Consider the following 11,371-nt stretch of genomic DNA (forward strand, 5'->3'; position numbering starts at 1 on the left):
CATGGATGAGGGTTGTGAACTCCGGCTGGGGCGGGAAGAGCATGATCTTTGTTTTTGATAGATTTGGGGACAACCTCCAGGACGACATCCAGGAAAGAACTTCCTGAATGCCAGCACGCAAGTTGTTTTTCAGGCCAGTGAGGGAAGCTGATGAGGTGAGAAGGGTCGTGTCGTCAGCAAACAGAGACGTTCCAGGGAAGACTGCAGGTAAGTCGTTTACGTAAATTATAAATAGTAGGGGACCAAGAATTGATCCTTGAGGAACGCCCGACAATACTGGCTCTGCAGCCGAGGATGTGCCAAGCACAGTTACGTACTGATAACGCCCAGAGAGATAAGATTTCAGCCAGGAGAGTGGCTGTTTGCGTACCCTGAATGCATGCTCGAGCTTTGCCAAAAGTCCTCGATGCCAGACGGTATCAAAAGCCTTGGCCAAGTCAAAGAAGCAAATGCCAGCAAGCGCTCTGTTATCCCTATGCTGGCACACCTGCTGCACGATGCGGGTCAGTTGAAGAGAGGTGGAGTCGCCTTTACGAAACCCAGATTGTGCGGGACTCAGAAACGGCGAAACATGTCTGTATAAGTGGTCATAAAAGATGCGTTCACATACTTTGGACACGCAGGGAAGAAGAGAGATAGGGCGGTAGTTTGCAGGTTCGTGGCGGGAACCTTTCTTGAATACAGGTATGACTTTCGCTGTTTTCCATGCGGAAGGGAATATGCCCGTGGTAAATGACATGTTGAAAATATGGCACAAAGGGAATGCTATGGATGGTGCCAGGGCCTTGAGGACCCGGTTGGGGATGCCGTCAGGACCAGACGCCTTGCACGTCGGAAGCTTCTTCAGATGACGCCGGACAGTGGCAGTTGTGGTGATGACGGACGTGAAACAAGCTGAGGGCTCCGAGGGGGTGAGAATAGGGGGAATAGAGAGCAACGGGTCATCTGGCCGAGTCACAGAGGCAAACTGGGCGTTTAATGCCGTAGCTTTGGCCAAAGGGTCAGCCGCCTGCTGAGTCCCTGTTGTGAGTGACGGAATTTCCCGTGATACGTTTCGAATTCTTGCTTGTCTCACAAACTGGTGAAGCGATGGACGGTGTCTACCCTGCAAAGTAGTTTTCATTGAGCGGATATAAGCTCTGTACTTTGTCCGCGTCAGGGTTTTCACTATATTTCGCTGCTGTTGGTATGCTTGTTTGTTTTGTTGTGTTGGGTACTTCCTAAAAATGCTATAGAGATCATATTTCCACTTGATTGCTGTGCGGAGATGGGCATCAACCCAGGGTGGCTGACTGGGCCGTGGGCAGCGGTGAGAATACGGCTGCTTTCCGAATGGCCAGAGGTGCTTCTCAAGGGCACTGTTGAGAATGGAAGAAAAGTGTGAAAGCGCATCATCGACGTTGCTGGCACGCAGGTGCCAGCTCCAGTCAATATCAGAGAGCTCTGCATTCACACTATCCCAGACGGAAGATGGCACGGATTTAAAGTCATATTCCGGCTTTGCAGGAACATTGCTGAAGTGGCTTTGGGGTGCAGCAGCGGGATGTCCGCTTGCAGCAGGTTCCTCACGGTAAACAGCATCAGTAGGCAGTAGGAAATGACTGAGGATCTGTGCGTGGTCAGATGCACCAAGAGGAGCAACAGATGTAACAGAGAGTAGTAGGTGAGGATGATCCGTGAGTACAACGTCAATACACGATGTTGAGCCGTGGGGGGTAAAGTGTGTGGGGAATGTCACCATTTGCTCAAGGCCAAAACAAGAGAAGAGGTTACGGAACTCCCTTCCAGCACGATTCGTGGTGTCACTAGGAGACCAGTCAGAGTGGCGAGCATTCAAGTCTCCTGCAAGTACAATCGCCGAATTGGGAAGGCTAATAGTGGACAGACAGTCCTCTAGGAGGTCACTAAATGCCTGGACTTGGGAGATGCTGTCTCCAGGGGGTCTGTAAACAGAGCAGATGATGAGGGGGAGTGAGGGAAGGATCACTGGCCGCAATTCGAGCCAAACCGCCTCCAGTCCACAGCGCTCAAGGTCGAAGCGGCGCTTGATGGACATGAACGATCTGTCAGCTACAAGAGTAGCAACACCGCCATAGCCTCTTGCTGGCAGGTTATCAGAGCTGGTCGTGGGTGGGCGGTCCAGGCGGTATGACGTGTAGCCTGGAATTGAGACGTCTATGGCAGCTGTCAGCCACGTTTCACATAGGCAGATTATGTCTGGAGAATACTGCTCACAGACTTGACTAAGCTCAGCTAACTTATTTACTATGGAGCGGCAGTTAAGTGAGAGCACTGAGAAGGACATGGGAACAAGAGGAGAGAAGAATAGAAGCGCATCGGATTAGTGGACTGTGGCAAACAGCACACAAATCAACAGCCTGTTGGGAATATTACTGTCACTACCGTACATCCCAAGGTGAATTTTAAAGAAGCTTCCATGTACCATTTGCTAGTAAAAGCATTCATGGTTGGATTGCTTTGGATTGGTTTATTTAATGTCGAAGAACAAACAGGCAGTGTTGCCTTATTACATGAGATCGACTACAGGCACACAAAATTAATAATTAAAAGGAAAAAGGAAAAGACTAAAATAAAAATAGAGTAGGGTTTAAGACAGCAGAGGAAAGATTACATAATCATTTTTGATCAGTGAGCAACGTTTATAGCCAGTGAATTTTCAGGTGGGATAAAAGAGCGATCCGGAATGAACCGGGTTTCTCCAGTGATCGTATACATGTACATGTAGATGCAAGCAACTTATTCCAGAGAGCGGGACATTGATATGAAGGACTGTGTGTGGCGGTTCGCCTGAGGCTCAAATAGACTGAGCTTACCGCACCCATACTAGGAATGCCACCACCCTCCAGGCTTGTAGTAAGTACTTGAAGTAATATCGTAAAGCACAGTGCAACGAAATGAACCATTATAGTGTGCGTAGACCTTGTGCACTTTGTCAAAATTAACGTTACATCATCGCAAGCTTTCCATGTGGAACACAAGTGAGATGCAACAGGTGACCTTCCTTCAGTCAGTGGAGTGAAAAATATGCTTGCGTTTCTTCACCAGGTTACTGTGCATAAAGACCTGATGGTCACGTTCGATGGGCACATGGCTCTTCTGTAGCCATTCTTCCATCTTGATCAAGTCGATATCGTCACAAATGGCTATTTCTCCCTCTACAAAGTTAATGGCAGTTGACAGTGATATGCCAGGGTGTGTGGGGCTGCATAGTCGTCGGTGTTTACATCCAGGGTCGGTAGTACCCGCCGTGTGCGGCAAAGTAAGGACATGCCACGTCCTTGGCATCGGGCAGTGCGCCCTGCACATGGTACCCCTGATCTTGCTCTCCACGGGGCTCCTCGGCGTACTTCATGTAACGCTTGAGAAGCGACTGCGCAAGGACGGGCTGCGAATGGTACAGATCGGTGGTCTCACGCGGGTCCTGGCGGATGTTGTACAGGCAGTTCGGATCGCAGTCCGGCGCTTCCTCGCCTTGCGAGCAGGGGTAGTCGAGCGGCGAGTACATCAGAGTATCGCATCCACCCTTGTTATGCCCAACGATGAGCTTGTAGTCGCCTACGATGATTGCGCCTTGCTCGGGGTTGCCTGCTGAGTAGTTGAAGCCCAGGACAATCTCATCATGGCTACTCTCCTTCTCCTCACCTGATAGCAGCGGCCACACATCAACTCCATCAACGGGGAATTTCCCTGGACCGCTGTCGGCGGGATCGACGCCGGCCAGCTTGCAGAACGTCGGATACCAGTCCGCGATGTGAATGTAAGCATCCAATGCCGTCGTGCGCATCCTCTGCGGCACAAGGCCGCCGTTGACGAACGCCCGACTGCGCACGCCGCCCTCGAAGAACGTGCCCTTGCTGCCTTTCAGCGGGTAGTTGCTCCCGCCGCACGCTGCACCTCCGTTGTCGGCCGACACCACAAACAGCGTGTTGTCCCACATCAGTTTCTCTTTAAGTCGCTGCACGACCAGGCCGGTGACGTTGTCGGCCACGCTGACCATGCCCTGATATAGTCGTCTCTGCTGGCACGTGGTGTTCGGGTACAGGTTCACCCACTCGTCCGGGGCTTGAAAGGGTGCATGCACGTTGTGCAGCGACAGGTATAAGAAGAACGGATCCGTAGCGTTGTGCTGGTCGAACAGCTCGTCGATGACGTCACGATACGTGTACGCATCATAGGTACCGTTTCGTGGGTCGGGTGCGCGGTTCGTCCAGAAATCCGTGCCGCAGCCGTCCCTCTGTGTGATATGGTTCTCGCCGCCTGTAAGACATCCAGTCATTGTGTCAAATCCACGATTCACGGGTAGGTAGTCTTCGCTCTTCAATCCTAGATGCCACTTGCCTATCATGTGTGTCGAGTAGCCAGCTTGTTTGAGCTTGGCCGGCATCGCTGTGAAGTTGAGATTCAGCCCGAGAGGAACAGTTTGCGGTACGATATTCCATTGATGTGCGTGATGTGGCCATCGTCCACTCATCAACGAGGCTCGACTGGGTGAACAGTACTTAAACACATAGTGACGGTCCAGCTGAATTCCCTCGTCGTTCAGCACATTGAAGGTTGGCGAGGAGATGTTTTTATTGGCGAATCCGACATCGGCATAGCCCCAATCATCAACCAGAACGAAGACAATATGAGGCTTGACGGCAGCAGCAGCGGCTGCAAATGCCACAAGGGCCACCAAGGCAAGTCGAATCATGTCCTTCTTCTTGATACAACACCCGTCGGTGTTGTTCTCGTTTGAAATAACTCAGCGGCCACGGTAATTCATTTTATAGTCGCTCTAGCGCCTTCGCTCAAGCGCCTTCGCTAATTGTTTCTCAAACTGTTTTCCCTCACACCGAACGACGGATTTCTTGCGGTCGAACTCACGATCAGCTCAGAATGAATGAAAGAGATCCTGTCTCCCCAGACGTCCCTCGTCTGATCCTCACGGATCTATCAACAATGAATAGCGTGGACATCTGCCAGTTGGGAATGTGACGTCAGGCAAAGGGAGTGGTGACGTCGCTGAAAATGATTCTCTGCACATCTGCGCAGCGGCGGCAAGGTGCGTTTTGATGTGCCGACATCCTCCTGCTGTAGCCGGATTCGGGGACTCTACTTGCAAGACGCTTGAAAATCCGCACCGCAAGCCTGCGCTGTCTGCAAGAAGGTTCACTGGCTGTAAAGTACTCGCCTACTACTCGGTCATAAACCATCTTGGAAGGTCAGGGTGTGATGGGTGGGGAAGTCGGCGATGCGACGTGACAGATCATTCTGCAATGAAAGAAACTCTTGCACACTATCCGCGAGACCAGCATATGGTGTTTGTTGGTTACGGACATGTTAGGAGCTGAATTGCAAGACCTCCATGCATCAACTCAACTCACAAGTAGCGACAGAGCTTGCGAGCTTGCGACGAGTTGGGAATGCAATAAATCCATGCATCAAGACCAGATAGACCCTAGTAATAGACGATCTGCATTTCGATCAAGATATCGTAGGATGAAGAGCAATTACAGGCTGGCCATCATTCCTACTTCCAATTCCCAATTAACCACTTCAATGGAAGCCTTTGCTGACGGCATGCCGCAACCTCCTCTCAAGGTCGGCCAGAACTGGTGTATTGGTTGACGGGTTTAGGAAGTTGAAAAAAACCCGACTTGATGTGTCTATTGCCATGTGAAAAACTGTCAGGAGTTTATTATAGTGCAGAAAGGCAAGCCAGAGACATGCCAACGCATTGTACATGTAAATAGTCCTTGACTGCGTGCATGGGGTGCTTTGTTAATAAAGCATGGCCAGAGCAAGGGACTTCCAAAGGCGAGGTTGCAGGTTCGATCGATTCCCACTACACTCGCACATGCATCTCTCTTATCCGGACCTCCCTCGGATAAAAGAGATATGCGTGTAGTGTACCCCCCCCCCCCGTGTATGCACAAATGCAGTTGATTATTCCCGCCACTGGATGTGACTGGAAGGCCCACCTGGTATATTGTATTGCCATGGCCCATGGGCACCGGGCTTTACTTAGGGAGATTGGCCAGTAAATTATTGTGTCCGTTCCCGAAGGGAACTCACGATGGCCACCAACACCCGGTAAACCCTAGGGAGGCTGGCAAGGGCGACGAAGAAGAGGAGAACCAGATTGGCACTGACCTGATGATGCCGACCTCATTACAAACCAGAGATATGAACACCTCCTCCTGCCCCCTACTTGTACGCATAGAGTTGACCATGCCGGGCTAGTTTCACCTTCACTGTCCTTTTAACTAAACAGCGTATTTATAGGGGAAGAGTGTGCTCGCCGAAGTCGCACCAACCTCTTCTTCACAGCGTATTCATAAAAAGGGAATTGTGTGTTGCTCCCTACATGGGAGCTCGCGCTTTTCCTGCCGACTTGAATTCTCACTTAGCACACGAGAAGTCCATCGAACCGTCCACTCAGCAACCCTGCAAGAAAGCACCACTCCCTGCTCAATACAGCGTCTCGGGGAATTCACCCCTCATCAGTTGAGCTTGAGTAGGCTGAGGAAGATTGTACCAAGAGTCCATAACCCCCCGGGGGGTTATGGACTCTTGATTGTACCTGTCTAAAAGCGCGAGCTCCCATGTACAAGACACGTAGTGTACGTGCAGGGGGTGTCGGAAGGTTTCAACATTGGTACAGTCGTCCCTCTCTAATCCGGCACTTGTTTATCCAGCACCCTTGCAAACCAGCACACTTTCTGGCAAAACGGATTTTTTCAGTTCTTTTTCTACCCTTTAATCCGGCACTTGAATTCCGCCTCCAGCAGCGATTTTCTGCAACAAATCACTCAAACTGTACATAATTTGATTTTCTAATCCAGCAGTTGTACATCGCATACTGTCAGGGACCATTGTAACATACACAACACATGTAACATACATTTGGGAATATCCTATGCTAGTGCATAAGATATTCCCAAGTGTATGTTATAGACATGCATTCTATGATTCCACAAAGTACTTGGTTTGACACAGAAAATCCCTATGTTTTGACATACGACACAAACATGTATGGTAACATGTGGGCCGGGTTGGAGGGCAGAATTCGATAATCCAGCACCTTTGTTTATCCAGCAGGAAATTCCATTGCAAAAGGTGCCGGATTAGAGAGGGACGACTGTATAGTGTGACCATGAAAGGCTCTCCCCTAGGAAAATTTAGGAAAGGGGGCCAAAAAGCCAATAATTTTATTTCTTAAAAATCACAGAATAATAAATTATTGTTGGTGCCCGCTTTGCCTTTAAACTTTGGCTGCATGTGCCGCACCGGTCCTGACGCCCCAAACTTGGGCCAAAGCATCTGTCGTGTAATGACTGATACGTCTGCACAACTCCATCACTCGGCATCAGTCCATGGCGCAAACGGTCGTGTTGTGGACTTTTCGGGTCACTTTATCTATATTCCATTGCGACAAGAGGAAAAATACATCCTGGCTCAAGCGATGAAATTATCTTGCTTGTCACTGCGGGTAGTCTAGTTATCTAAGGATTGAGTGATCAGCCAAGGCGAGGAGAGTCAATACGTTCGCAAAGGCTCATCCAACTCCAAGGAGCGCTTTCAGACTCCCAATACCGTTGATGATGGATCGCCTACGGTCTTGTTTGCTCGCCGTCTTCGCATTGGTCTCACTGGCAGCGTCTGAAGCACCACAAGCCTCCAAACCTAATATCGTGTTCGTCCTGGTCGATGACTGGGGTTACGCAGACGTTGGTTTCAGGAACCCAGCCATCAAGAGTCCGATGTTCGATGAGCTCAAGTCCACAGGAGTTCTCCTGGATCGCCATTACGTATTCAAGTACTGTTCACCTAGTCGTGCCTCGTTGATGAGTGGACGATGGCCACATCACGCACATCAATGGAATATCGTACCGCAAACTGTTCCTCTCGGACTGAATCTCAACTTCACGGCAATGCCGGCCAAGCTCAAACAAGCTGGCTACTCGACACACATGATAGGCAAGTGGCATCTAGGATTGAAGAGCGAAGACTACCTACCCGTGAATCGTGGATTTGACACAATGACTGGATTTCTTACGGGCGGCGAGGATCACAACACGCAGAAAGTGCAGTGCGGAACGGACTTCTGGACGAACAAAGCTCCAGATTCACGTAACGGCACGTACGATGCGTACACATACCGTGATGTGGTCGACGAGATATTTGATTCGCACAACGAAGAAGATCCCTTCTTCCTCTACCTATCACTACACAATGTTCACTCTCCGTTCGAAGCTCCAGATGACTGGGTAGACTTGTACCCTGCTAACTCGACGTGTAAGCAGAGGCGCATCTACCAAGCCATGGTCAGCGTGGCTGACAACGTCACAGCTCTAGTAGTGCAGCACTTGAAGGCGAAGGGAATGTGGGACAGTACGTTGTTCGTAGTGTCCGCCGACAATGGAGGGGCACCGTGTGGAGGTAGCAACTACCCACTCAAGGGCGCTAAAGGAACGTTTTTCGAAGGCGGTGTTCGCAGCCTAGCGTTTGCCAACGGAGGTCTTCTTCCAGAGAAGATGAAAGGAACATCGGTCGAAGGCTACATCCACATCGCCGACTGGTATCCGACATTCTGCGGACTGGCTGGTGTGGACCCAACTGACACTGGTCCAGGGAAATTCCCCGTGGACGGTGTGGATGTTTGGCCACTGTTGACTGGAGCGGCCACACAAAGCACGCACGAGGAGATTCTACTGGGCTTCAACTTCACAGAAGCCGATCCCGATCAAGGCGCCATCATTGTGGGCGACTACAAGCTTGTTGTGGGGCAGCAGAAGGGACAGTGCGACTTTCTGATGCACTCGCCACTCGACTACCCTTGCACACAGGGCCCTACTCTACCCGACTGCAATCCCAATTGCCTGTACAACATTAAAGCGGATCCGCGCGAAACAAGCGACCTCTACCATTCCGAGCCGGTCATCGCCAAGCAGCTCCTGGCACGTTACATGAAGTACTCCGAGGAGCCACGTGACCAGCAAGACCAAGGCTATCACAACCAGCACACGCTGCCCAATGCAGCGTCAGTGGCTTGTCCGTACTTTGCCGCCCATGGGGGCTACTGGCGCCCGTGGCTAAGCGGAGGACAGTGAAGCTGAGCCAAAGAAGGCAGTCCCAAGCTGAGTGACAATGGCATACAAATTTCGTCTTTAATCGTCTTTAGCTTTTCAAAATATTTAAAATTTCAACTCTTTATTGGTATCATTTTGTTCATTAACGCAACAATCTCTCCCCCCCCCTCTTTTCCATGCTTTCTCAGCCAACACGGTGCTACTGTCGGTAGCTATTACAGTAACAAAATGCTAAAACATTCCAAACAGCGAAGGGGTTACGGATACTTGTGACAATTTTTGTAGACAATCTGCTCAAGCTATGTATCATTGCTGGAAGGCGGACAGGACCACTTACGTGCAACAAGTAGATGGCATGCATTGGTTCGTGGCTACAGTTATCTTTTCTTCAATTTTCCCCCATATCAGTTAATCGATTTGATTCTCAGAGACGCCTTTCAACCTCACTCGCCTTCTCCAGGCCACTATTATGTAGTGTGCTCTTGAGGTAGAAACTAATGTTACTTCCTCAGCCTACTCAAGCTCGAATGATAAGGGATGAATACCCTGATAGACATTGGCCTAGTGGACTTACTGCTGTATTGAGCAGGGGTGATGGTCTCTTGCAGGTTCGCCGAGTCGAAGGTTGGATGGGCTTCTCGTAACTGTTATGCCTTGGATGGCCACCGTGGGGCAATCATCATGTCACATGATGTGTCAAGTCAACTTCTGGGGAAAATGCGAGCGCTAACGTTGAGAGCAAGCTAGCTAGAATGTACAATGTCATGTAACTTCCAGACAATCCACGTGATCGTTCCCTGGGATTGAGCAAATCAGAGCGCTCACAGGCGGGGCCTGAATCCCTCCTGGTCATGCTCTGCTTGCCAGCCCTTCTACTGGTGCACCTTAGCTTACGCGGGCATAGTGATCACGTGAATGTGGCGTGATGGTATCTTTTTCTCTACGAAATGTTCTCTCCGCGAAGTACACTGAAGAGACCAATGCATTTGTGAAGACCTTTCGGCGCATAATAAGCAGCTACCAAGGGAGATGCCTCTGATGGTGGAGTGGGCCCGGTGGGACATACTAAGCTCTGCCGAATGTATACGAGGTATACTCACGAACGGGCCTACAATTGTAGTCATATAATGGTATCGTCCGAAACACTGTTTTTCTTTTCCTCATCCGTCAAACCAGTGCATATCGGTACAATAATTTAATTATAATATAATGCCATGTACACAATCTGCGGACAGCATGCTGTTTCGTTCTTTGTGAACTCATCAGCGCAGATGTAGTTTCAAATCATCCTCGTTGTCTGTGACCATTGAGGTGAGCACCCGAGGCTATCGTGTATGGGAAAAAAACGTGTGGAGGAAGATCGATCTCACTGCATACATGTTGTATACTATAATTATGACATTGTATTTCTTGATCATTACACGTGGCATTGGCACATGATGTGCACATCCGCCGACTAGCATCATTGTGACGAGGTAAGCAACCTTTACTTTAGGTGGTTCTCCTTCTAACACTTACATGAAGTAACAGTACACGTACATGTACATGCACATACATGTATATTTAGAAAAGCGATCCTGTCAGCTTTTCTATTTAAAGGGGAAGTATACCCTAAAATCAAATTTTCACCAGTTGTAGTCTTCGGGGTGCTGAGTCGAATGGTCTTGGTCCGAGGAAGCTGAGACGCTCCCTTCCTACTTGAATCCCAATCGAACTCGCGCACTTCCACCGAAACTGGGTGACTGCGCCCTACTAGATGGGGATTTGTATGCAAAATGTCACTAAAAGCGCCATTTCGTTCTTATAAAAGCACGGATGACCGCGATTGGCCCATATGTTGTAGTCTTTTGGACGCTGAGTCGACTGGTTTTGGTCCGAAAAGGCTGCGATGCAGCGTTCCTCCTTTATTCCCAATCGAACATGGTTGAACAAGCGGTCACGTGCTCCTGCGTACACCAGTCACCTGGTCACCGTGCCTGCAGGGTACAACTTACTAGCCTGTTTGACCTTTTTTGGGTGCAGTCCTGTCACTCGAGTTTAACCTTGGTGTGAAAATTGTCGCCTGCTGGCGCGGTGACCAGGTGATTTGGGCAACCAGGACCATGTGACCGCTTCTTCAACCATGTTCGATTGGGAATAAAGGAGGAACGCTGCATCGCAGCCTTTTCGGACCAAAACCAGTCGACTCAGCGTCCAAAAGACTACAACATATGGGCCAATCGCGGTCATCCGTGCTTTTATAAGAACGAAATGGCGCTTTTAGTGACATTTTGCAT

At 49.8% G+C, this 11,371-nt stretch overlaps 2 protein-coding genes across 2 annotated transcripts; one reads left to right on the top strand and one right to left on the bottom strand.

Moving 5' to 3' along the window:
- Positions 1 to 2,304: 2,304 nt before the first annotated feature.
- On the bottom strand, positions 2,305 to 4,832 carry LOC135818034 (arylsulfatase I-like). The gene has a single exon (XM_065331357.1). It carries the CDS (start codon positions 4,712 to 4,714, stop codon positions 3,242 to 3,244), a length of 1,473 nt encoding a protein of 490 aa, XP_065187429.1. The 5' UTR covers positions 4,715 to 4,832; the 3' UTR covers positions 2,305 to 3,241.
- Positions 4,833 to 7,370: 2,538 nt separating this feature from the next.
- On the top strand, positions 7,371 to 9,668 carry LOC135818035 (arylsulfatase I-like). Its single transcript, XM_065331358.1, has one exon. The coding sequence runs from the start codon at positions 7,605 to 7,607 to the stop codon at positions 9,114 to 9,116; it is 1,512 nt and encodes a 503-aa protein (XP_065187430.1). The 5' UTR covers positions 7,371 to 7,604; the 3' UTR covers positions 9,117 to 9,668.
- The last annotated feature ends 1,703 nt before the right edge of the window (positions 9,669 to 11,371 follow it).

Source organism: Sycon ciliatum, chromosome 5 (assembly GCF_964019385.1).
Source record: "Sycon ciliatum chromosome 5, ocSycCili1.1, whole genome shotgun sequence".
NCBI lineage: Eukaryota > Metazoa > Porifera > Calcarea > Leucosolenida > Sycettidae > Sycon > Sycon ciliatum.